Source organism: Cetorhinus maximus, chromosome 8 (assembly GCF_964194155.1).
Source record: "Cetorhinus maximus chromosome 8, sCetMax3.hap1.1, whole genome shotgun sequence".
Classification (NCBI taxonomy): Eukaryota; Metazoa; Chordata; class Chondrichthyes; order Lamniformes; family Cetorhinidae; genus Cetorhinus; species Cetorhinus maximus.
Window position 1 is genome coordinate 65,975,943 of NC_135886.1, and position 27,692 is coordinate 66,003,634.

General features: G+C 44.6%; 1 protein-coding gene across 1 annotated transcript in view; it reads right to left on the reverse strand.

Moving 5' to 3' along the window:
- Positions 1-2,177: 2,177 nt before the first annotated feature.
- Positions 2,178-27,692, reverse strand: part of LOC144683695 (sodium- and chloride-dependent neutral and basic amino acid transporter B(0+)-like) — a 125,452-nt gene continuing 99,937 nt past the window's right edge. The window contains exons 11-14 of the mRNA XM_078546971.1: positions 12,527-12,626; positions 11,604-11,713; positions 11,328-11,498; positions 2,178-2,469 (exon numbers count right to left, since the gene is read on the reverse strand). Of these exons, the coding sequence (XP_078403097.1) occupies positions 2,332-2,469; positions 11,328-11,498; positions 11,604-11,713; positions 12,527-12,626 (519 nt within the window). The 3' untranslated portion in view covers positions 2,178-2,331. The remainder of the gene's footprint in view (positions 2,470-11,327; positions 11,499-11,603; positions 11,714-12,526; positions 12,627-27,692) is intronic.

The window sequence follows — 27,692 nt, forward strand, 5'->3', positions numbered from 1 at the left end:
GCCTTTCCGTTTACGGATGGGTAGTGAGAGGTGAAATCAGGGTTGTTTAACTTACCCACCCCCCTCCTGTCTGTCACAATAAACTTTCACAAACTTTGCCTTTCTACTTGACAAGTCTGGTTTTATAATTAACCATTTTTGTTGTTTATTGAAGAAACCTGGGCACTGAGTGGTCACTCTGAGATTAATAGGTAAGGAACATAATTGACCATTTATCTAGCTGGAAAAATCATTTAAATATACTTTGCCATCCGTGGAGAAGTGGAACTAGAAACAGACTGTGCTCACCTAACATCTTGGGAGAGAGAGTGCACGGTGAACCGGTTTTATAATACCTTATTCCAAAGAACACAAAATGTATTATTCTGCTGCTTCAGTAGCTCTGTGTAAATGCAGGGTTTATTACAATTTACCATTACACAGAGAGTGAGAACGGGAGCTGGGCTGTGCTGAGAGTGTAGTGTACAGACTGTACCTCTGTGTTCTGACCCATCTGTAACCTCACCCATGGATTGGACTGATTCAGTCAGAGTGAAACAGTGACCCTGATTATATCACTAGAAATGACAACATCGTTCCCAATGAAATGTAATTCTAAAACACATTCCACATTTTCTAGATCCGCTCTGCAATCTCACTCTGGATGGTGGATATTTTGAAATCGTGAACATAACATGGCTGCATGTAAACAATGGAACTTGTCCAAATGGATCAGAAATTGATGTTCCTCACCAGGGTCCAAGTGAGCAATACTGGGAGTAAGTAAATTACTACAGATAATTGCACCTAGGCAGTGGTTAGTGGTATTGTCACTGGACTAATAATCCAGAGACCCCGGCTAATGCTCTGGGGACCTGGGTTCAAATCCCACCATGGCAGGTGGTGAAATTTTGAATTCAATAAATGACCATGAAATGATTGTCATAAGGTGGTGGCACAATGGTATACAGTCGGGACAGAGTTGTCCTCGGAGTCCTCAAAATCGACTCTGGACCCCATGAAGTCTCATGTCACCAGGTCAAACATAGGCAAGGAAAATTTCTGCCGATTACCACGTACTGCCCTCCCTCAGCTGATGAATCAGTGCTCCTCCATATTGAACATCACTTGGAGGAATCACTGACAATGGCAAGGGTGCAGAATGCAGTCTGGGTGGGGGACTTCAATGTTCATCACCAAGAGTGATGACATAGCTGCTAGACTGGGTCTGCGGCAGGTGGTGAGAGAACCAATGAGGGAAAAATTAACTTGACCTCATCGTCACCAACCTGCCTGCCACAGGCAGTATCGATAGGAGTGACCACCACATAGTCTTTGTGGGGACGAAGTCCCGTCTTCACATTAAGTATACCTTCCATCATGTTGTGTGGCACTACCACTGTGCTAAATGGGATAGATTTCGAACAGATCCAACAACTCAAGACTGGGCATCCATGAGGTACTGAGGGCCATCAGCAGCAGCAGAGATGATGTTTGTAAGTTTCCTTTAAATTTTGTCTTTGGTTTTGCAGTTCCCTAATTTAGTGGCTGTGTTTATTTTGTCCCTCATTTCGTTAATTTAGTTTAATTAGTTGACGCCGAAAGAGTTATAACCTGCACAGATGTACCAGTGGCTTCCTCTTGGGAAGGTTAGTTGGGGGAATGTCCTGTTTAATGATTTGCATCATACGCCTGTTACAAGATAAGATCACAACAGCAGCTGTTCTATTAGCTCCATGTTTTCTAACACTGTAGCTTTACTTTAACAGTGAAAACTTTTGAACATGTTTTCCTTATTTTCCTGTTTATCCAGGAAGAAATTCATTGGAATTCCTAAACATTATCTGTGACTGATATCCCTGTGTTTTTAATTGAATACAGTTTTGTGTTTAACCCATAGACCTGAGAACTGAATTTGGGTAGCTCTTCACCAACATGCAGGTGCCATGTTTACACTGGCAGTTACCATTATATGGCACACTGTTAGATGGAAAATATTAATAAGACAATTTAAGTTTCATAGTTCAACACTGATGCTCTTGAGACCTGTTTGAGCTTGTTCTAATTTAATTAAAGCACACAACTTACCGTGCACAGTGCAGTGTTACAGATTATGGCACAGATTTCGACAGATTATGAAAAAATTCTTCTAAATTAGAATGAGGGATTCTTGGGAAAAATTTTCCCCCTGTTGGGGGGAGTGCAGGAACAGGAGTGGGCAGGCACGCCTCCAGTGGAGTTGTTGACTGTTCTGGAGATCTCTCATGGAAGTTATAGTGAGAGTATACCAGAACAGCAGTGGATTTTCAGGGCCACTGTTTAGAAATTGAACAAAAATTTTGTCTTAAATCTTCACACCTCAGGAATGGCCAGAAGTTTCACTTGGTTGGAGGCTTGTGTAGAATCAGGCCTCTTTCCATATCTTTTCCCTCTGTGTTGTTCCAAGTACGGACCCCAATCAGGAGCTGATGTGCAAGCGGCAGAAATTTTCTGTGAAAATAAAGACAAAATGTTTAATCATTTCTGATGGATTTTTACTCACCATTAACTTCCAACTGGAATAAAACCCTATTCCTATTCAGGTTATCCTGCAGATTGTTCCAACACATAATTCATATTATACTGAAAAGTATTTCACCTGTATGTTTATCACAGAGATTATGCTCACCCCTAATTTCTCAGGCAGTATACTGGCAATGAGATACACTGAAAAATGTGTATTACATCTAAATAACCATTAGTGGAAATACTTTACTGCTGCTCATTACATCTTAAATGTGAGAGAGATAGTGAGGTAAAGGGGTTTAAGAAGGAATCCCAGGAAGGAATAAATAAAGGAAAGCCCAGGCCAGCTGAAAGCACAGCCACCAATTGAGGAGCGATTACAATTAGGGCTGCATAAACTGAAGGAGTGCAGATATCTTGATGGTTTACACAGTTGGAGGAGGTTACAGAGATAGGGAGGGGTGGATCCATAGAAGGATTTGATACAAGAATGAAGATTTTAAAAATGAGATGTTGCTCAATTGGGAACCCAGGTTTGTCAGTGAGGACAGAGATGATGGTTGACCAAGACTTGGTGCGATTGAAGCCATGGGCAGCAGAGTTTTGGATAAGCACAGGAATAAGTCAGGTGAAAGATAGGGACCAGCCCCAGTAATGCACTGTCTAGAGTTTACAAAGATATTGGGCTGAATTTTTCAAATCACAGAGTTTCCCAACTCATCAGCCGAAGGGTCAGTGGGAATGCATCCCCACAGTTCACGGCTGCCCAGAGCCATTTAATGTTCCATGGAGCGTTAATTGGTTGGAGATGGGATTTCTGCCCCTCACTTGGGTGGAGGTCCCAATTTAGCTGCCAGCCAATTTGATTGGCTATTAAAATAAAGGCAAAATACTGCGGATGCTGGAAATTTGAAACAAAAACAAAAAATGGAAAAACTCAGCAAGTCTGACAGCATCAGTGGAGAGAGAGACAGAGTTAACGTTTTGACTTCGTATGTCTCTTCAGAATTAAAGGGAGGTAGGAATGTCGTGAAATATATACTGATTAAGGGGGGTGGAACTAGGGAAGCTGGATAGAAGACCAGTGATAGGTGGAGCCAAAGGAGAGCTTGCAAAAGATGTCATAAAGAAAAGGTCAAAGAGTTGTAATGGTGGTGGTTTTGGCTAAATGAGATGCTAATGGTGATATTAAGAAAGCAGAATGTGATAATGGCTGGACCAGGGTAAGCACTCTGGAAAGTGACAGACGGCCCTAATGGGGGGGAGGGGACGGTGGTGGGAAAAAAGATCGGAAATAGGCTAAAAGTTGGGGATAAAACAGTGGATGACGATGGAAATAAATTTTAAAAATGACAATGAAAATAAGTGGGAACAAATAAATAAAATTAATAAAAATTAAAAATGAATATGGAATAAAGGGGCATTGAAAAGGGGTGGGGATGGAGGACAGAGTTCATGGTCTGAAGTTGTTGAACTCAATGCTAAGTCCGGAAGGCTGTAAAGTGCTTAATCAGAAGATGAGGTGCTGTTCCTCCAGTTCACGTTGAGCTTCACTGGAACATTACAGCAGGCCAAGGACAGACATGTGGGCATGAGAACAGGATGGTGTGTTGAAATGGCAAGCGACAGGAAGGTCTGGGTTATGCTTGCGGACAGACTGAAGATGTTCCGCAAAGCGGTCACCTAGTCTGCGTTTGGTCTCTCCAATGTAGAAGAGACCGCATTGGGAGCAGTGAATGCAGTAGACTAAATTGGGGGAATTTAAAGGAGTGTTTGGGCCCTTGGACAGTGAGGAGGGAGAAAGTAAAGGTCAGGTGTTGCACCTTCTGTGATTGCATGGGAAGGTGCCGTGGGAGGGGGATGAGGTGTTGGGGGTGATGGAGGAGTGGATCAGGGTGTCCCGGAGGAAACAGTCCCTATGGAATGCCGACGGGGGGGTGAAGGGAAGGTGTTTGGTGGTGGCATCATGCTGGTGTTGGCAGAAATGGCGGAGGATGATTCTTTGAATGCGGAGGCTGGTGGGGTGAAAAGTGAGGACAAGGGAGACTCTATCATGGTTCTGGGAGGGAGAGGAAAGTGTGAGGGCAGAGGCGCAGGAGATGGGTCGGATAACGGCCCTGTCAATCACCATGGGTGGGAAACCTCGGTTAAGGAAGAAGAACATGTCAGAAGAACTGTTTTGGAAAGTGGTATCACCGGAACAGATACAACGGAGGCAAAGGAACTGGGAGAATGGGATGGAGTCCTTACAGGAAGCAGGGTGTGAGGAGCTGTAGTCGAGGTAGCTGTGGGAGTCGGTGGGCTTGTAATGAATATTCGTGGGCAGTCTATCACCAGAAATTGAGACAGAGAGGTCAAGGAAGGGAAGTGTTGGAGATGGACCATGTGAAACTGAAACCCCCAATTTAAAGATAGATGTGTGTTTCTAAGCCTCTTTAGCACGTAGTAAATTAAAAGAAGCAGCAAAAAACTTTTGTAAATTTAAATAAAGATGATTATTTATGCATGCATTCAACACGAAAGTCTAAACACGATGTCAATCATTCTCACGAGGTACAGTTGGTACAGAAAGGTACAGTTTGTCATGACAGTGGGTTACAGCACCAAATTACTTATAGGCATATTGCACTTTTAAGGAAGATGTGTTTTTTTTTAAATACATACAAGCAAAAGATGGCTGAGAATATAAAGTAAGCACTTTCTGGAAAATTCTTATGTGGACTATACTTGACTGACTAGTCCAGAGAAAACTTGGAATGTTGCACCTGAAAAGGTAAAAGGAAGAGATGAAATGCAAATAACTGAACTTTAATCTCCTGCATTTTTGGAAACAATGGAGACTGATTGCCACATCTCAGCAAAACATACAAAACCACCATCTGTTGAGTTTTATCTCAGAATGTGACATAAATGAGACCTAATCAACCAAAGGACTGATTTGTATTTTTTTTACCTTTATTTCTGGGCTCAATTCTCATTTCTGATCTGTGTTTGTGTGTTGTGTTTTTAATATTTGTTCTCGGGTTGTTAGGAACTAATAAACTTGCTCTTTCTTTGACTCAAGAAAGCCTGATTACATTGGCTCCTTCTAAAACCTAAATACATTTGGACTGGGAAAAGGTATCCATGGGGGAAGGGATCCCTTGTAAATTAACCTTGTTGCGACCAGACGAGAGGATTGAATAAAGGAGGGAAGCTAGCTCATTCCTCGTCACCAGGGAGCATAACAAAATTGGGGTCCCATTCGGGAAATTGGCATTTTGGGGTATCTTGTCCGGGATCATATCAAATTGGGGGACCTCAATCGGGGACCAGTCATAACAAGTTAAAGAAAATAGTACACTTTTACAAGATGGAAACCAAAAGAATAGTTCATGTGTTGGGCTCATGGTAGAAGAACTGTTGCTACAGGCCCAATAAAGAATGAAGTCTTTTTCTACTGTTGAATTGTAGTTCAGATGATTTCAAATAGCTGAAGTCAGAAGTCAGGATTATTGCAGGATTCCTTTGAAGAGATGAATGTTCAGCAGGTCACCAAGTTAGGCTCTTGTGGTTTTCATACCAGGAGGTCCAATTTCTTTACAGATGCACTTGGAGTTTTGGAATCAGGCTGGGTGGCTCTTTTAAGATCTACAGCCTCCAGGTAAAAAGGACACAGCCTGAAGCTCCTGTCACTTTTGGTGTTTGCTGCAGACTGGCCAGGCCTTTCTGGGTCTTCTAATAAAGGCTCATTATTTCCAGCTGTTTTCACGCACACGACCAAAACTGGTATTTTCCACCATGGATAGCTTCACTGAAAGCTATTACTTTGCAATGAAGATAATGGATACGTTCTTCACACTTGCTCAGGATGAATTGGTTTTTGCCCAGCTCTCACTGTTCAGGTTTCAACTCAAAGACATGGGCCTTAGTTTTCAATCCTGGGTCGGGAGCACACAGTCAGGACAATTCCCAGCTCCGCAAACCGGACCTAGAGAAAAGTGCTCCGAAAGTTTGGATTTTTGACCTGGGGGTGCTGGAGTGGGTGGAAAGTGAAAATGGGAATCATGGAGGTTTACCCTGGAAAGAAATCACAGGCTGCTGGGGGTAGAGGTGGTCTGGTGCTCTGGCACTTTGCCAAAGATATGAAAGAATGATTAAAACAAAAGCAGCCCTCACCCCTCACACCCTCACATACTCCCTGTACCCCATCCATGCCTACCCACGCCACCTGATCTCCCTCACCCACTACCCCATGGCCCCTCATAAATTCCTTGCCAAACTATTACTGCTCCCACAATTGATGGTCCCTCATACCCTGCCAAACTATTTCCCCCATGATCCTCCACCCTTGTCCCTCATACCTCGATGGCAACATCTGCCCTCCCACCTTCCCCCCCCCACCCTCCCACGGCTCTTTATCGCCACTATGAAAAATTAGTGCTAATTCCTGATAACTCATGATCCCATCCACCATGCTTTGCCCTTGCACATACCATGCCAACTCACCCAGTATCCACCATGGGCAGACCAAAGGAACAGTGCTAAGATTAAATACGATTCTTAAGTGTCTATTGATCAATTCACAATTTCAAATAAAACACTGTCATTGATAAAAACTCATTCACTACATTTAGCTTGCTCTATTCCCTTTTAAAAACAATTATTTGTATTCATAGTCACCCTTCAAAGAATTTAAAACCACTTGGAAATATCAAACAAACTGTGAACTGACAAGTACACCACTGTGATAATGATAGGTTGTAAAATCTGTCATGTAGCACTAATCCTATAATTGTAGCCCTAAGGCTTAAATCAACATACTGTGTAACATAGCAAACACTGATTTTTTTAACACTGCAGATAGTTTTTTTTTCAAATATTTAAAGGAAAGGAGATTTAAATCCCTTGACAGCTAGACGGCTCTCTCGACAGCTATCTTGATAGCTTTCTTGATAGTTCCAATGATCTTGGCAGTTTGAGTGAATCTAAGCTCATTTTATGCATATTCATGTCTACTTTACACAATCCAAAAGGGCACCTACCTCTCCTAAAAGGCACCTGACCTCTCTCAAAGGTGTCCCAGGACACCTACCTCTCCAGCGAACTCTGGAAGTGTTAGACATTCTCCTACCAAGTCTAAAGTGCACAAGTCATGTTTTAGACATCACAGAGGCCAAAATCAGATCTAACTGAGGCAACTATGCTTTAACATGTGAAATTGCCTCCATGAACCACGGATATGCAATTTAGAACACACCGCCGTTCCACCCCCCATGCAAAAATGGTGTGGGCCGGGTTCAGGGTAAGAACTTCCAGACTCATGATCTTCTGCCATTTTCACTAAGGTGGAGAGCCTCTCCGCCTGCACAAAAATTCAGGCCATGGAGGCTGGACTTGTATTTTAGGTATATCCCCAAACAATAGCAAGTGTAAATTCCTCAGATAGTATTAATCTGGGTGTGTCCATTCAAAGGTGAGCCCCCACCCTTGATTATTCTAGAAGGAAATTTCTGGAAAGTTTGAGGCTGAAATTGCAAAGTCACCTGACCTCGGCAGCCACCTTAAACAGTTTTGTCAGTATCCATTTTTAAATGACAAAGTTCTGAAAAATTATATATGATCTGACTCCATGTTTGAAGTTTGAATGGGACATGCCTTCAAAGGGCATGACCTTTGTTTCAATCGGATCACCTCTCATTCTTCTAAATTCCAATGACTATAGACCCAGCCTGCTCAACCTTTCCTCATAAGACAAGCCCTTCACTCCAGGTCAAGTGAGCCTTTTCTGAACTGTTTCCAAAGCAAGCATATCCCTCTGTGAGTTCCTCCAATTACTGTAGACAAAGAGGAGGCTCCTGCACTGGTGCCCTTAGTTGCCCTGGCCTGGCTATGCCAGAGGACACCCACCACAATTATCAAAGGCCACAGTGCATGCAGATCAGCAGTCTGCCCCAAATCATGTGTGGATGCTGGGATTGCACCTTACCATAGTACCCACAAACACACAAGGACACTTAGACACACCATATTGTTCCCTCAATACAAGGTCTGCCCTGGAACACCCTCTATTGAAAGTTAGCTCCACAATCACAAAAGGTCAGGCAAGCCACTTAAAAACTACCAGCTTTCACTGGGTGGCTTTCTGGAGGCAAGGGAGACCTACACGATTAAATGTTAAATTGCTGAACCACAATTAAATCATGGTGAGCTCAAAAATAATTACATTTTAGAGGCTCACTAATGAGCCTAATTATCATTCCATCACTAGTAGGTGAGTTGCCTGTGTCGGCCCTTCCTCCGCCAACTAAATGCAGGTAAGTTTTCCTGCTGGGAGACGGACAGACAACCTCCCACATGATTTTCCGGGCCTGCCCCACAGGGCTTGATTAGATTCCACCCTTTGTGTTCTCCTCACAACATGCCTTTCCACCTATCTTTGTATTATTAGCAAATTTGGCTACACTACAATCAGCCCTTTCACCCAAGCCATTAATATAGATTGTAAATAGTTGAGGATCCAGCACATGTGGCACTCCACCAGTCACAGTTTGCCAAACTGAAAATGATCCATTTATCCTGGCTCTCTGTTTTCTGTTAGCCAGCTCTTTATTCATGCTAATATATTAGCCCCATGGGCTCTTATCTTGTACAGTAACCTTCTATGTGGTACCTTTTTGAATGTCTTTTGGAAATCCAAATACAATGCATCGACTGATTTCCCTTTTACACCTTGCTTGTTGCATCCTTGGAAAATTCTAGCAAATTTGTCGTATGAATTTTCCCTTTCATAAAACCATATTGACTCTCTTTGGTTACATTATAATTTTTTAAAAGGTCCTGCTGCAACTTCTATAATATTGGAATCCAACATTTCCCAATGACAGATGTTAGGTTAACTGGCCTATAGTTTCCTGTTTTCTGTTTCCTCCTTTCTTGAACAGGGTTATAACTGTGGTTATCCAATCTGCTGGAACCTTTCAAGGGAATTTTGGAAGATTACAACCAATGCATCCACTATCTCTGCACCCACTTATTTTAAGACCCCAGGATGCAAGCCATTGCCAGATCTAAATAGCCTGTACACTAGTTGGTTCCACAACTTGTTCTGAGAAACTGTCCCAAGTGCACTCTATAAACTTATCCTCAAAGCTACCTTTACCAATTTGTTTTGTTTAATCTATATGAAGATTAAAGTTGTCCACAATTATTGCAATACCTTTCTTGCAAGCCTCCAATGTTTCTTGATTTATAATCTGTCCAGCAGTATGTCTACTATTAGGGGGCCTATAGTCTACTCCCACTAGTGACTGATTTCCCTTGCTATTTTTCACCTCCAGACAAACTAATTCTGCATCTTGATCTTGTGAGTCAAGTTTATTTCTAACTACTGTACTGAGCTCATCCTTTGTTAACAGAGCTACCCCACTTCCTGGTGCTTTCTACCTGTTTCTCTGAAATTTCAAGTAGGTTTTAGCCTGGATCACCTTGCATTGTCATATCTGTAATGACTACCAGATCAGTATTTCATGTACAACCCTTCTGATCTGTCTCATCAATTTAGATGATGCTGAGATTGTGCAACAAGCAGCTATTAAACTGTTGTGAATGTGCATTCCATGTGATCCAAAATCGGATTAACAAGTGCATGAAATGCTTAAGAGAGTGAATGGAAGACTTCACATCTACATCTTCTCAAGCATCACAATGTATCTCAAACTGACTTATTCACTGTGTTTAATAGTTACATAAGATCCACTGATGAATACACAGGACTGGTTTTGAATGCTGGACTTAGCAAAGGGAATGTGAACAAGCTCAAAAGTGTTTGGAAATGAGTACTGAAATTGATCCTACCTAACGTGAACCAAAGCTACTTTGGCACAATCAAGCAACTGAAAATGTGTTCCTTGCTGACAGGCAGCAAATGCTTTGCCTGGGCTTTGCTTGAAAATTCTTGAATCCCGCATCCCATTGCCACTAACTCTTGCCACAACCACACAAAGTGAATGTGCAATAGAATTAAGGAGAAAAGACACCACAAATAAGATATAGGATGGATTGATTATGATATAGCCCAATCCCCTACTTAGTAAATTCATAAATAGTATATAGATTAATGAGAATTTAACAAATTCAACCTGATAATATACGATCCCTGGACTTCATTACAAATGCAGAATGCAGTAGACCTTTCACTTTTATTCTGTAAATTAAGGAGATATGCATTTTGCAATATTTTGCAATTATTTGTATACTGAAATGTTCATAATTGTGCAATCCTATTATTATTTTATACTTTATTTTAATTTTAATTTATCTTTGTTTTAATGATTGTAACTATGTTATGAATTATGGTGGCTTGTTGTATTCATATCATCATCACAATTCAGCACCTGCCGCCATGAAGATATTTCAATAAACCAATCAGCTATCTATCTAACTATTTATTTCTATTTACGCCATCAATTCATCTATCTTGTTATGAATGCTATGAGCATTCAGATAAAGAGCCTTTAATTTCTTCCTGTTACCATTTTCCCTACTCTGACCCTAAATTATGTTTGTGAGCCTTGTCCATATCACCAAACAGCATGAATGGTTCATTCTATTTAACATTCTAAATTAATCCTCACTGGAATCTCCCCACGTGCAACTTCCAGTACATATGCATCACGCCTGCATTACTGCCTTTACCAAGATGACATTCATTGCGGGTCAAACTGAAAGTGAGCAGAAGTAGCACAATAAGGACATTCTGGCTTTAAAGTGACATTGCTTGTGCTTAAACTACTGCTGTTCCAGAGCCCAATTTTGTCTCCTCTGTTTCTTACTCTTTAAAAGATATCAAGGTGTTTCCTTACCTGGCACAAGGTGGAGCCCTCAGCTTTGACAACTCTCACAATGGCAATAATGGGGATCCACATAATACAGAAGATTATCATACACCAGCCAAGTGCTGTTGCCCAGACAGGGTATTCAACAGGTCCATATGTTGGTGGGGTGAATGTTGCTAATGACCATATTAAGACTGCCTGAATGAAATAAGTGCATAAAGCCAGGTCAAATGCTAAACGAGAGATTGTCTGCAGTTTGATTATTTTCAGTTAAAGTCACTAAAAGATGCAACATCTCCTTACTGCCAGCAAACACGGAGAGATAAAAATCCAACACGCTCTCCACCACAGCCAGAAGAGCCAATTCCTTTCCCCAATCATCATCTCAATGTCCTTGATGAATCTGTTTACCCCTGTGAACAACAAGAAAGCAGAGACACAATCATTTGGTTTGTCCAGTCTTCAGGGCAGCTTGTTTACTGTATAAGTTCATCTCGTACTGGGTGTCACTATCATTAAATCAGTGAAGGGATCACTCAGAATTTCACACAGGATGAGTGAATTGTTCCCCATCACCAACCTGATAACCTGTGAAAGTAAAATGTTTGTACAAATCCCAAAGAACTCACTCTAAGGGAAGGCTTATGTTTCAGCTCTCTGCCAAGGTGAATAGGCCCCTGTTATCAGAATGGGGAGGATGGACAATCCAAGGGAGTCTCTTGTCAGGAGTTGAAGAATAGCAAATGGATCCCAGGAGGTCAGGAAGAAACATCATGAACACACTGAGGCTGGACCAGTCCTGTTGTTCCATCTGCCTTGAGAGTTGGTAGAAACTGGTAATTGACTGAGTCGAGATGGTTAACAGTTACACAACTCAGGGTGAAGATGTTTGAACAACATCCCCATCAGCAATTAGCAGGAAAATGGCTGCAGCAAAATTTACCCCAACGATAAACAGCTGTAACCCAGCAAGAACAAGGGAATCATGAGTGAAGGATGCTGAAGGCACTGTCTGTCTCATATTGGCTTTTGGAACCAAATGGGGAAATGTCTTTGATAATTAAGGGGAGGATTTGAATTCTCATCATTCTCAGATTTGAAGAACTATCTACACCACATCACCCAATTCAATTAACTTGATTTTTGAAAGAAACCTGAAGGTCCACCAAAATATCTTTAAACATAATTCCTTTATTTTGTTTCAGCTTTTTTCCTGTTTTACTTACCATAGATCCAGTTTAGGCCGATGAGCTCCAACAGAGCTATTATAATGAGAACCCATCCAGCACAGAAATGATCCACTACATTTAACCAGTAAATCCCAGCCTTAAATTAAATGGAAAATTAGAAAATGTTACATGGGAAAATCATAACACTCTAACATTCAAAATAAGGGATTAAAGGGATTTGAGAAAATTACACTGGTACTCATTTACAAAATACCCAATTCTAACTTGTCTGCTTGATTTTTCCTTATTCTTTCAAGTTTTGGAATCAACTGTGTAGCTCTTCTCCAGACCCATTCACTAATGGAATGACCTTTTTGAAATAAGACGACCAAAATTGCCTTCAGTACTCCAGATGTCATCTCACTAGGGCCAAATACATCTATGGATTTAGACATTATGACCAGTCCTGTACATTGTTATGATCCTTGACCAGACCCTCAAGTTTTTGGTAAGATTCAATTAGGACCAATAATGTTTTATTTAAAGTAGACAAAGTTTGAGATTTAAGACACTTGCTCTGTGAATAAAACCACAAGATTCCCTAGGATTTGAAAAAAAACAAAAATAAACTTTAATATACAAAGTCAGAAAGATAAAATAATTTATCAGATCTACCTTATACACTAACATTTAGAGTAAGTATGAGGTACATGTGAATTAACAAGCAAACTTTGGTCGAACATATTACACCACACAATAAATGACAGATGTGACCAAGACAGAGTCCAGGGATAACCCAGCAACCCACACAGATGTCAGTAACACTGAGTCAACCATTCTCACTGAAACTGTCTCTCTCACGAATAATTCCAGTCTAAGCCTTCAAAGGTTTAATTTGGGAATTCTCTCTGAAAGTCACTCCAACTTGGATAGCATCAACAATGGCCCACCTCGCAGGGTTTCAATCTCATCTCCCAAGATTCTGTTCCCCTGGAATCCTGAGTAATCACTCAAACTCCAACTCACAAGCACAACTTCAGCTCTTTAGCCATGCTGAGCAGAATACTACTGCTCCAAAGGTGTAACTTTGCCCCAGTGGCCTTCAGCATGGACTCATCAATCTTCGACTGCCTTCTTGGATCTTCAGAGCTTCTCCTGAGCTCTCTTCACTCAAAATCTGCACCCCACAGCCCTTTTCCTGTTTGGAACCTGTTTGTCTGTTCCTTTCTTTTTAACTGAACTGGGACCTTTCTGTGCTCCTGGCCCCTCCCTGGGTGTCTTCTTTTGGGACCTCTCCCTATTCCCTCTCCTTTTGGGACATCTCCCTGTCCACATGCTCTATACCCTGCCTGGAACTCTTCTTCTCTATGGCACTGCGCTCTCGGTCACTTGATCCAGGTTTTGATGGACCCAAAGAACGTAAAAATGCCAATTTGTGTATGTGCAGCCCACTCCCAGTCTATGCATGTGCAAATGCTAGTAAGTCCATCAGGAGTTGAAGTGCTTGACCTCCACTCTAAAGTTCAGTTTTAATAACACCTGTTCTCTAGGAAGAAAGAAAGCTTCACCACAGTGAAGGTTTCTTTATAATGCCTTTACAATTTCTTTACAAGTACTTAACATCATAAACTTCTAATAAACAGCTCATTATATGCTTTACAGATAACCTTTTCATTTGGTTATACAATTACACATCTTGTATTATAAAGGTACTAAGTCTGAACCAAAACAAAAGCCAGTACATGTGATCAGTAGGATTAGCAGGATTTAAACATTAAAGAATAATCACAACTCAGGGCTTGTGCTTTTTATCTTATGCCCACTCTTTAACTCAGCAAAGAATGTTTCATTGAATTCCACAGCCCAATTGCCATCCATTTTGTCAGCTGCAGGTGTAACCCCATCTGTACTCGAACATGGTGAAATCTCATTTCGAGACAATAAGGCCAAAAAGTGCACCAACAATTAATTTCTCCACTAACTGAAACCTCTTTTAACTGTTTCAAGGATGTTATTGAGATACTTGTTATGTTCACACAAAAGGTTTTGCTATCCCTGCTTGATTTGATCTGTGAACATTTTAAGATCTTACAGTTTCTCCTGATCCCATTCCAAATAGGTTTTATTTAATTCATTTCAAGTAATGGCAACCGCTTCCTCACTCTGAAATGGCCGAGCAACTCACTCAGTTGTACCAAACCGCTGTGAAATCTATAGGGAATGAAACCGGACGGGCCACTCGGCATCAACTTAGGCACTGGAAAATGCAACAGCAAACTCACCTGCAAATTCCTCCTTACTAACATTGGGGGGCTTCTGCCAAAATTGGGAGAGCTGTCTCACAGACTAGTCAAGCAACAGCCTGACATGGTCATCCTCACAGAATCATACCTTACAGGCAATGTCCCAGATGCCACCATCACCATCCCTGGCTATGTCCTGTCTCACTGGCAAGACAGACCCAGCAGAGGTGGTGGCACAGTGGTATAGAGTGGGGAAGGAATTGCCCTGGGAGTCCGCAACATTGACCCTGGACCCAAAGAAATCTCATGGCATCAGGTTAAACACGGGCAAGGAAACCTCCTGCTGATTACCACGTACTGTCCCGCTTCAGCTAATGAATCAGTGCTCCTCCATGTTGAACAGCACTTGGAGGAAGCACTGAGGGTCGCAAGGGCACAGAATGTACTCTGGGTGAATGACTTCAATGTCCATCAGAAAGAGTGTTCTCAGTAACACCACTACTGACCGAGCTGGCTGAAGCCTAAAGGACATAGCTGCTAGACTGGGTCTGCAGCAGGTGTTGAGGGAACTAACAAGTGGGGAAAACATACTTGATCTCAGTCTCACCAATCTACCTCCATGACAGTATCGGTAGGAGTGACCACTCCACAATCCTTCTGGAGGTGCAGTCCCATCTTCACATTGAGGATAACCTCCATCATGTTGTGTGGCGCTACTACCGTATTAAGTGGGATAGGTTTTAAACAGGTCTAGCAACTCAAAACTGTTTATCCTTGAGGCGCTATGGGCCATCAGCAGCAGCAGAATGTTATACAGTCACAACCTGCAACCTCATGGCCCAGCATATCCCCCACTCTACCATTCCCACCAAGCCCAGGGATCAAACTTGGTTCAATGAAGAGTGCAGGAGGGTATGCCAGAAGCCGCACCAGGCATACCTAAAAATGAGGTGGCAACCTGGTGAAGCTACAACTCAGGATTACTTGTGTGCCAAACAGCATAAGCAGCATGCTCTAGACAGAGCTAAGCGATTCCACAACCAACGGATCAGATCTAAGCTCTGCAGCCCTGCCACATCCAGTCGTGAATGGTGGTGGACAATTAAATAACTCACTGCAGGAGCAGGGTCCACTTCGGTGCAAAAGATAAGGCTGAAACATTTGCAACAATCTTCAGTCAGAAGTGCCGAGCAAATGATCCATCTCAGCCTCCTCCAGAGGTCCCCAGCATCACAGATACCAGTATTCAGCCAATTCGATTCACTCCACGTGACATCACAAAACAGCTTGACACATTGGATGCTGGAAAATTGCCCAGACGTCCTGTATACAAAAGGAAGGACAAATCCAACCCGGCCAATTACCACCCCATCGGTCTACTCTCCATCATCAGTAAAGTAATGGAAGGGGTCATCAACATTGCTACTAAGCGGCACATGCTCAGCAATAACCTGCTCACTGATGCTCAGTTTGGGTTCCGCCATGGCCACTCAGCTTCTGACCTCATTTCAGACCTGATTCAAACTTGGACAAAATAGTTTTTTTATATTCATTCATGGGATGTGGGCATCGCTGACTGGGCCAGCATTTATTGCCCATCCCTAGTCGCCCTTGAGAAGGTGGTGGTGAGCTGCCTCCTTGAACTGCTGCAGTCCATGTGGTGTAGGTAAACCCACAGTGCTGTTCAGAAGGGAGTTCCAGGATTTTGACCCAGCGACAGTGAAGTGGCAAGTAACATTCGCACCACACAAGGGCCAGGCAATGACATTCTCCAACAAAAGAGAATCTAACGTCGCATTCTGAGATCCACACTCAGTGCCATGCACCGCCATATGAACACACTCGACCTCTCCCTCCAGCAGCACCGTCGCACCCTTTTTCAAAGCTGCGCGTGCCCTCAGTTTCATTTTATTCTTCGCCTCATCCGTCGCCTCAACAAGAAACTTTTTCTCTTTCTCTCAAGTGCTAAGGAACGCAAGCTCCAACAACTCATCGACTCCAACACCCATCTGGGACCCTCCACCCCTGCTTGTCCCTCCGTCCTCACCCCATCTTCCAATCCCAGCCCCAGCCGCGTATTCACTATACCCCCTGACCTTCCCCTCTCCGATGCTGAACGTTCAGTGCTCAGCAAAGGACTTAGTTTCATACCCTTACGCCCTCATCTCAATGAATTTCGGGCTCGGCATGATGCTGAACTCTTCTTCCGCCGTCTTCGTCTCCGTGCTCACTTCTTTGGGCAGGAGTCCTCTCCCCGTTCAACGGATCCTTTTACCCACCTCCAATATTCTCCCTCCACCTGGACTCCTCCCTCTGGTTTCTTACCTTCTCTTGATCTTTTCATTGAGAACTGTCGGCGTGACATTAGCCCTCTCAATTTCTCTGCTCCTCTCACCCATTCTAATCTGTCTCTCTCTGAACTCACTGCACTCCGTTCTCTCAGGTCCAACCCCAACATTGTCATCAAACCCGCTGACAAGGGTGGTACTGTTGTCTGGCGCATTGACCTCTACCTCGCGGAGGCTGAGCGTCAACTTGCAGACGTTTCCTCCTACCTCTCCCTGGACCATGACCCCACCACAGAACATCAAGCCATTGTTTCCAGGACTGTCACTGACCTCATCTCCTCTGGAGATCTTCCTCCCACAGCTTCCAACTTGATAGTCGCCCAACCTCGGACGGCCCGCTTCTACCTCCTACCCAAAATCCACAAACAGAACTGTCCTGGCAGACCGATCGTGTCAGCCTGTTCCTGCCCCACGGAACTCATTTCTCGTTATCTTGACTCCCTTCTCTCTCCCCTTGTCCAGTCCCTTCCCACCTACATCCGTGATTCCTCTGACACCTTACGTCACATCAACAATTTCCAGTTCCCTGGCCCCAACCGCTTCCTCTTCACCATGGATGTCCAATCCCTCTACACCTCCATCCCCCACCAGGATGGTCTGAGGGGCCCTTAGCTTCTTCCTTGAACAGAGGCCCCAACAATCCCCATCCACCACTACTCTCCTCCGTCTGGCTGAACTTGTTCTCACACTGAACAATTTCTCCTTTAACTCCTCTCACTTCCTCCAAATAAAAGGTGTGGCTATGGGTACCCGCATGGGCCCCAGCTATGCCTGTCTCTTTATGGGGTATGTGGAACATTCCTTGTTCCAGTCCTACTCCGGCCCCCTCCCACAACTCTTTCTCCGGTACATCGATGATTACTTCGGTGCTGCTTCATGCTCTCGTCGGGACCTGGAAAAATTTATTAATTTTGCTTCCAATTTCCACCCCTCCATCATCTTCACATGGTCCATCTCTGACACTTCTCTTCCCTTCCTTGACCTCTCTGTCTCAATTTCTGATGATAGACTGTCCACCAATATCCATTACAAGCCGACCGACTCCCACAGCTACCTCGACTACAGCTCCTCACACCCCGCTTCCTGTAAAGACTCCATCCCATTCTCTCAGTTCCTTCGCCTCCGTCGCATCTGTTCTGATGACGCTACCTTCAAAAACAGCTCCTCTGACATGTCCTCCTTCTTCCTTAACCGAGGTTTTCCATCCACGGTCGTTGACAGGGCCCTCAACCGTGTCCGGCCCATATCCCGCGCATCCTCCCTCACGCCTTCTCCTCCTTCCCAGAAACATGATAGGGTCCCCCTTGTCCTCACTTATCACCCCACCAGCCTCCGCATTCAAAGGATCATCCTCCGCCATTTCCGCCAACTCCAGCATGATGCCACCACCAAACACATCTTCCCTTCACCCCCCTTGACGGCATTCCGTAGGGATCATTCCCTCCGGGACACCCTGGTCCACTCCTCCATCACCCCCTACTCCTCAACCCCCACTTATGGCACCTCCCCATGCCCACGCAGAAGATGCAACACCTGCCCCTTCACTTCCTCTCTCCTCACCGTCCATGGGCCCAAACACTCCTTTCAAGTGAAACAGCATTTCACTTGCATTTCCCCTAACTTAGTCTACTGCATTCGTTGCTCCCAATGCGGTCTCCTCTACATTGGAGAGACCAAACGCAAACTGGGCGACCGTTTTGCGGAACACCTGCGGTCTGTCCGCAAGAAAGACCCAAACCTCCCTGTCGCTTGCCATTTTAACACTCCACCCTGTTCTCTTGCCAACATGTCTGTCCTTGGCTTGCTGCATTGTTCCAGTGAAGCCCAACGCAAACTGGAGGAACAGCACCTCATCTTCCGACTAGGCACTTTACAGCCCTCTGGGCTGAATATTGAATTCAACAACTTTAGATCTTAAACTCCCCCTCCCCCCATCCCCACCCCGTTTCTTTCCCCCCCCCTCCCCCCCCGCTTTTTTTTCAATAATTTATATAGATTCTTCTTTCCCCACCTATTTCCATTATTTTTAAATCTAAAACTAAAACCTTTAGTCTTTCCACCCCACCCCCACTAGAGCTGTACTTTGAATATCCTGTTTTCCATTCTTAATTAGCACTTTTCTCAGACAAAGACCACCACCTTCAACACCTCTTTGACCCTTTTGTCTGTGACATCTTTTGATTATTATCTGCTCACACCACACCCTCAATGTGTCTCTTCCCCACCCCACCCCCACCCCCCCCCCCCCCCCCCCCCCACCCACCTTAAACCAATTTATATTTCTCCCTTGTTGAAACTATGCTGCAGTTCTGCCGAAGGGCCATGAAGGCTCGAAACGTTGACTGATTTCTTCTCCGCCGATGCTGCCAGACTTGCTGAGTTTTTCCAGGTAATTCTGTTTTTGTTTTGTTTTAGAATCTAACCATTGCTCCATGACATTCAATGGCATTACCATCGGTGAATGCCTCACCATCAACATCCTGGGAGTTACCATTGACCAGAAACTGAACTGGACTAGCCATATAAATACTGTGGCTACACAAGCAGGCCACAGGATCCTGCAGAGAGTAACTCACCTCCTGACTCCCCAAAGCCTGTCCATCATCTACAAGGCGCAAGTCAGGAGTGTGATGGAATACTCTCCTCTAGCCTGGATGAGTGCAGCTCCAACAACACTCCAAGGACACCATCCAGGACAAAGCAGCCCACTTGATTGACACCCTATCCACAAACATTCACTCCCTCCACCACTGATGCATAGTGGCAGCAGTGTGTACCATCTACGAGATGCACTGTAAAAACTCTCCAAGGCTCCTTTTACAGCACATTCCAAACCCACGACCGCTACCATCTAGAAGGACAAAGGCAACAGACACATGGGAACATCACCGCCTGGAAGTTCCCCTCCAAGTCACATTCCATCCTGACTTGGAAATATATTGCCATTCCTTCACTGTCACTGGGTCAAAATCCTGGAACTCCCCCCTTAACAGCACTCCAAAGTGAACTGGACCAGCCATATAAATACTGTGGCTACAAGAGCAGATCGGAGATGACAATTCTCTGCTGAATACCCCACTTCCAGACTCCCCAAGGCCTGTCCACCATCTACAAGGCACAAGTCAGAAGTCTGATGGAATACTCTCCTCTTGGGTGGATGAATGCATCTCCATCAACACTCAAGATGTTTGACGCCATCCAGGACAAAGCCACCCACTTGATTTGCCCCCGCATCCATCACCCTAAGCATCCACTCCCTTCACCACTGATGCACAGTGGAAGTAGTGAGTACCACCTACAGGATGCACAGCAGGAATTCACCAAGGCTCCTTAGGCAGCACCTTCCAAAACCATTACCATCTAGAAGGACAAGGGCAGCAGACTTGTGGGAACACCACCACCTGAAGTTCCCCTCCAAGTCACACACCATCCTGACTTGGAAATATATCGACGTTCCTTCACTGTCACTGGGTCAAAATCCTGGAACTCCCTCCCTGACAGCACTGTGGGTGTACCTACACCACATGGACTGCAGCGGTTCAAGAAGGCAGCTCACCAGCACCCACAGAGATGAGCAATCAATGCTGGGCTCTCCAACAATGCCCACATCCCATGAATGAATAAAGGAAAACTCTAGATTTTTATCTTTCCTTTTAACATTCCAAGTCTTCCATGCAATTCAACAGCCATATTATTCCAATCCTCTGTGAGTTTTAAATGATCTTTAGTGAGCTGTCCACTTGACTGGATTCTTGCTGCTGTACTCTTTGAGCAGAATTTTCCGTGTCCATTGGTGCCGGGTGTGCTTGGTGGCATGAGTGGACAATATGGCGAGAAGGCCAACAATCAATTTCCCGACGGTGTGAAACCAGTTTGCGATTGTCAGCGCAACCTGTCGATGGTGAGCCGTATTTCCCGCCATCGGACATTAGGAACCTCAGTGTAATACTTCAGCATATCATTATAAGGCTAGCCCGACGAACTCCTCCCTTTAACATAGGATCGTCCGCCCACGTCGGCATGATTGCCCGCCGAAGTGTTTCACAACTGCATATAAGTGACATGCACCTGGCAGGTTGCATTTCGCTGAGGGTTCCAAGGTTTGTTTGCCTACCTTGCTTCGGTCAGCACTCACAGTCATCAGCACTAGGCTTCACAGACAGCACAACATCACTTTTAGGGGGGCTCATGGGCAGGTCTCTACCTACCAGACCAGCCATAAGGCGGGGGTGGCTTTGTACGGCTGCAGGCTAGGGCTTGTTTTGGGGAGGGGAAGAAGTGGCTTTAGGTAAGGAAAGAGGCTGCAGGGAGAGTGCTGCACTGGGGAAGGGGGGAATCCCAGGGTGTGTTTGGGGACACAAGTTGATCTGTACAAGTGGCCTCAAGATGTTGAGGGCTGAGGAGGCAGTCTCCAGAGGAAGTAAGGCCAGCTGGCGATGTGAGGGGATGTGTGAGAGAGTGAGTGGGGATGTCCCTTGAGCTGGCACTGAGTGAGATGTCAGTGAATGTGTGCTGGGCTTGAGTGTGTGAGTTTGGACTGATAAAATGGTTGCCTTACCCTGGCAGCACAGATGAGATCATTCATCCTCTATCTGCATTGGATGGCCAACCTCTACTGTGCAGCATTGGCACTGAGCACCACTGCCATTGTCTACCAAGCTGGGGTGATAATGTTGCTGTCCTTCGTATGGCCATCGCAGGAGTAGATGACGTCACGGCGGGCCTCCACAGCATCTAAAAGGCACTCGAGGGATGCATCTCTAAACCTGGGGACTTCAGCCTTCTTGACTTTCGAGGCCATGTCTTATTTGCAGCAGTCCTAGGCTGGAAGCACTGAGAGGTGTGTGCATGGCTGTACTTTAAATATGGCACCCAGCGTGATGTAGTGACGAGGTGATGGCGCGATGGGTGAATCGGAGCCCATCCACCATCGAAACGGCATGTTTCTGGGAATGCATTATTAATGTAGTGGGTTTGGGATGATGTGATGTGAGAAGCTGCAATTGCAGCCAGCGAGTAAAATGTCATTTTACCCACCCGATACCGCACTTGGTGCAAATCCGGGACGATTTTGCTCTATGTCTCAGCATTGGTAAGCACTTACAATTCAGTGTCCATGGTCATTGGCCCTTCCAGATCATATGATAGTTTCAGTCCTTTCTGTTGAAAATTCTTAATCTTCAATTCTGCAGGCACTTCTGTTGCTTCCGAACTGACCATTATCGAGTTGGATACATCAGTATTGTTACTTGGATCAGTTCTTTGCTCAACTGGATCACAACTGAGCAAGGAGTTTTTATTCACAGAAACAACTTCGGAACTGTGACACCCCATCCCAGATTGTGGAAAAACTATACTGTTTGCTAGATCATTGCCTGATATAAAGTCAACATTTCTAATAGGGAATTGTGGAACAACTCCAACCACACAATGCTCCTTCATCAGAGCATGATTTAAATTTACTTTATGTAATGGCTAAGGAACACCCTTCCCACGAACAGCCTTTTTAATACATTCTGATTTAGTTAACTTTCTGAAGAGAGGTCCAAATCCTTTGCGAACAATAAGCTCTGAGCTGAACCCGTATCTCTCAGAGTAACAACTTTGCTAGGCTCTTTCCTGGGCAAAAATGTAGTGGCTTCCCCTTCAAATATAAGCTTATAATCTTTTCTAGTTCTATCTATTCCCAAGATATAAACATGAGTAGCAATGGGGTTCTCACAACTTTCACTTCCTGGTGCAGCTTTCTCTGTAGAAACCCCTGTCACTTGCATCAGTGCCACTGTTTTAACACCCCTGTCCTTTCTGAAGACTCCCTAAGTGTTCCTATTACTGTCACCGGTTTACTGTTCAGCTTCCAATAATGGGCTTTGAGATGCCCTATCTTATGGCAATAAAAGCATACTGGTTTATTAATGTCACTTTTATCCTCTATATTATCATTTCCCTTGACTGGTACAGCTTCTGCCCAAAACATGACTCTTTTTTATTCCTCCAGTTTCCCTGTGAGTTTATAAGTGGAGATCTACGCCCCTCTAACTGCCTATGTGATATATCGTACCTATCTGCTGGAACCACTGCTTCCCATACCTTAGAAGCTTTACAGTCTTGCAGGTGTGACCTAATAGCTGTTCGAATACTATTTCAAAGTTCTTCAAGTATCATTAACTCCCTCACATTCTTAAAATTTTGTTCCAACTTCAGGGATCAAAACCACCAGTCCCATAACATTTCTTTCTCACTAGCAAATTCTACAAACATTTCATTTGGTCTTTTATTTAATGTCCAAAATTTCAACCAATATGCTTCAGGGAAAAGCTCAAAAATATTAAGACCTCAGTTTTAACTGCCTCATAACTACCACTCAAGAAGCTTGGCACAATCCAAGAGAAAGTAGCCCGCTTGATTGACACCACATCCATAAACATTCACTCCCTCCACCACCGACGCACAGTAGCAGCAATGTGTACCATCTACAAGATGCACTGCAGGAATTCACCAAAGCTCCTTTGATAGCACCTTCCACATGCATGACCACTGCCATCTAGAAGGACAAGGGCAGCAGACAGATGGGAACACCACCACCTGGAAGTTCCCCTCCAAGTCACTCACCATCCTGACTTGGAAACATATCGCCGTTCTTTCACTGTTGCTGGGTCAAAATCCTGGAACTCCCTCCCTAACAGCACTGTGGGTGTACCTACACCACATGGACTGCAGTGGTTCAAGAAGACAGCTCACCACCACCTTCTCAAGGGTGGCTAGGGATGGGTAATAAATGCTGGCCCAGCCAGCGGAGCCCACATGCCGCAAATGAATTAAAAAAAATTGGTTGTCCTTCCAAAAGGCTAGAATACACACCCATAGCCTTTCCAGACAAATCACTTTGCAAAAAGAATCAATGGGCAGAATTTTATGCTGATCGGGCAGGCACGCGCCCGATCTAATCGGACGCGAAATTGTGTGAGATGACGTCAGGTGAGGGTCCTGATGTCATCCCGTGCTCGCGCGATATTTCAGTTGGCAGTCGAGCGCAAAAGTCGGAAGCGTGCCCGCTGACAATTAAGAGGTCAATTAAGGCTATTAAAGGTGCAATTGTATCCAATTTCTTGTAGTCTGGCCAACCTTACGGTTAGCAGATGAGCGAATCGGCCAGGCAGACTTTGCATTCCTCATGAAACCTCATCCAAGGGTGGGCTGGGGTTTCCGTCATTAAATGAAGGAAAAATATAAATCTATGGACAGCATTTTTATCATATATATGTTCAGGCTGTGATGCTTGGACATTGTTTTCCTTGATTTTAAAAACTTTATTTAATGCTTTTCAGGTCTTCAGCTCCCTGAGCAGCTCTGTGCCTTCAGGGAGCTTTCTGTCAGCGCTCAACTATGCCCGCACTGATACCATCGCCCGCCCTCCCCCCACCCCCACCCCAGCAGCACTGAGCCTCTCGGTGCTTGCTTCATGCTGGCTGTTAATTGGCCAGCCGGCTTGAAATCGCAGCTGGGGGCTGATCATAGTCGGCTGTTCCCCAGCTGATCCCGGACCCGCAGTTCGTACCTGCCTGCCAACCTAAAAATCCTGCCCAATCTGTCCTTTGGCTACTTTAGATTTGTAGCCACCATTTCAAATGAGATAAAATGTCTCTCAACTCTGTCTTTAGCGAATTTAGGCAATAGGCAAAGACTCTTTGCTATATCAAAGCTCAGGGAGGGATTTGATTCCTCATCTGAACTGCTAGACTTCCTACCATGCCATAACCTAAGTTTTTCTCTAGCCAATTCAAGCTGTTTGATTTCTTTCTTTCTTTGAAACTCAAGCTTTCACATTTCCATTTCTTTCGCTCTATTTTTCTTTTTCCTCTTTTGCTAACTTCTCTCTCTGGAGTTCAAGCTCATGTTTCTGCTTTTCTCTATCTCTTTCTAACTCAAGCTGCTTCATCTACAACTGAATTCTAGCTAATGCAAGCTGTGTTCTATCTGTATCAGCCATCTCTTCTTCTAATCCCAAATGCTGTGCTATTACCTCAATGATGTCTGCTTCCTTAGCCCCTGCTTTTAACTCTAACTATTCTGCTAATGCAATTAACCTAGCCTTGGTCAATTGCTGCAACTCACTCAGGGCCAAATAACCCCTCTCTCGAAAAGTCGTAGCAATTGACAAAGTCATTCTGCTTTTCAATCAATATAGTTAAATTCATTGCGCAAATCTTATTAACCTTAACCTCAGCAAGTACCAGCACGCGTATTTGTCTCTGGATTTGCCAGCAAGAGCCCCCAATTTATGTTATGATCCTTGACCAGGCCCCCAGGTTTTTGGTAAGATTCACTTAGGGACCAATAGCTTTTTGTTTAAAGCAGACAAAGTTTGAGATTTAAGGCACTCATGCAGTAAATAAAGTCACAAGAATCCATGGGTTTTGAACAACAAAGATAAATGTTATTATTCAAACTCAGGAAGATAAAACAATTTACAATATATATCTTGCTCTCTAATATTCAGGGTTAATATGACGTACCTGTGAATTAACAAGCAGATTATGGTCGAACGCACCACACTACACAATAAATGGCAGATGCGACCAAGGCATAGATTTCTCAACAATGCACCCAGATGTCAGTAACACTGTGAGTCAACCAATCTCCTTGAAACTCTCAGAATTGCACTAATTGCGGTGGCGGGCATGAGAAAAGACATTTTTCCTGCCAGCCACAAGGGCTGGTTTTTTGCACTGAATCGTCCCCTTCCCGCCTTATTAATTATGCAGCCACAGGAAACACGCCGTGCCACTGGTGAGCAGACTCTGAATCACCCGCCACGCCATTAGCTCAACATTTCCTCAATCCAGGTGCCATATCTAAACTGCAGCTGCCCACACAGTTGTCAATGCTTGCAGCCCAGAACTGCCCCAGTGGGCAGAATTTTGCCGTTGGCGAGCAGGGGGTGGGGCCTGCTCGCCGATGCATAAAATGATGCGGCATGACGTCGAGCAGAACCCCTGACGTCATCCTGCCCCATTTAAATTTTTAGGAAGGCGGGGGCGCAGCAAAATCAGCAGCGGGCCCACCGACCTGTCAATGGCCAATTGAGGCCATTGACAGGATCATTTAACCAATTAAAGGACCTGCCCGTCCAAGCTTAAGGTTTGCGGGCAGGCCAGGAGCCCCGGCGGCAAATAGAAAAAACATAAAACCTCATCCAGTGGAGAGGTGACGTTTCATGCAGGGTTTTAAAAATTTTAATAAAGTTATTCTGTAAATTATGAACATGTCCCAACTCATGTGTCACATTGTCACATGAGGGGGACATGTAATGGATTTTTTTTTCTCTATTTTTAATATTTTTCAAAGTCCAGGCGATCTCCCTGAGGCAGCATATAGGCTCAGGGAGATGTGTGCTCTTTCATGCACACAGACATTCTGGGATACCCCACTTCCCTGGTACAGCCCTCGTCCTGCAGCCTCTTCCCTTGCCTGAGGCCACTTCTCCCCCTTCCCCAAGCAAGCCCTAGCCCTAGAGCCATTGAAAAGCCACCCCAACCCTACTGCTGGTCTGGTAGGTAGAGACTTGCCAGTGAGCCCCCCTAAAAGTGATGTGGTGCTGTCTGTGAAGCCTGGCACTGATGACCGTGAGTGCTGCCTGAAGTAAGGTAGGCAAACAAACCTCGGAGTCCCGAATGAAGTGCAGGTCATCAGGTGCACATCCCTTATGTACAGTTGTAAAACACAGGGGCCTGCAATCACGCCAACATGAGTTCATGACCCAATGTGGGGGGATGATTCTGGCAAGCAGAGCTTATAATGAGATTCTAATATATTGAAATTAACTCCTTGACGTGTGGTGCTGGGAACACAGCCCACCATTGACGGGCGGAGCGGATGATCACAAACTGGTTTTATGACGACTTGTAACCGATTTTTGCAACCTCCTGATATTTTCTGCTCCCACGAGCTATGACACCCACCGCAGACGGGAGCAGAAAATTCCGGATTCTGTGTCTCTCAGGAGGGATTCAGTCTTCAGTTTCAAAGATCTAATTTGGGAACACGCTGCAAAAGCCGCTTCAACTCGGACGGCATCAACAACAGCCCAGCTCACAGGGTTTCAATCTCATCCTCAGAGATTCCATTCCTCTGGATTCACAAGTATTTCACTCAAACACCAACTCAGAAACACAACTTCAGCCCTTTGGCTGTGCTGAGCAGAATACTCCAGCTCCAAAGGAGTACTTTGCCTCAACGGCCTGCAGCATCGAGTCATCAACCTTCAGCTGTCTTCTTGGATCTTGAGGGGTTCTCCTGATCCCTCTTCACTTGAAGTTTTCCTGTTTGGAGTCAGTTTCCCTGCTCCTCTCCCTATCATCTAACTGGGACCTTTTCCTGTCCCTGTCCCCTCTCTGAATCACAGAATCTTTGCAGTGCAGAAGATGGCTATTCAGCCCATCGAGTCTGCACTGGCTTTCTGAAACTGCATTCTACCTAGCCCCACTCCCCTGCCTTATCCCCGTAAACTTGCACATTCTTTTCAGATAGCAATCCAATTCCCTTTTGGATACTTCGATTGAACCTGCCCCCTCCACCCTCTCAGGAAGTTTGTTCCAGGCTCCAAACACCCTCTGGATGAAAAGATTTTTC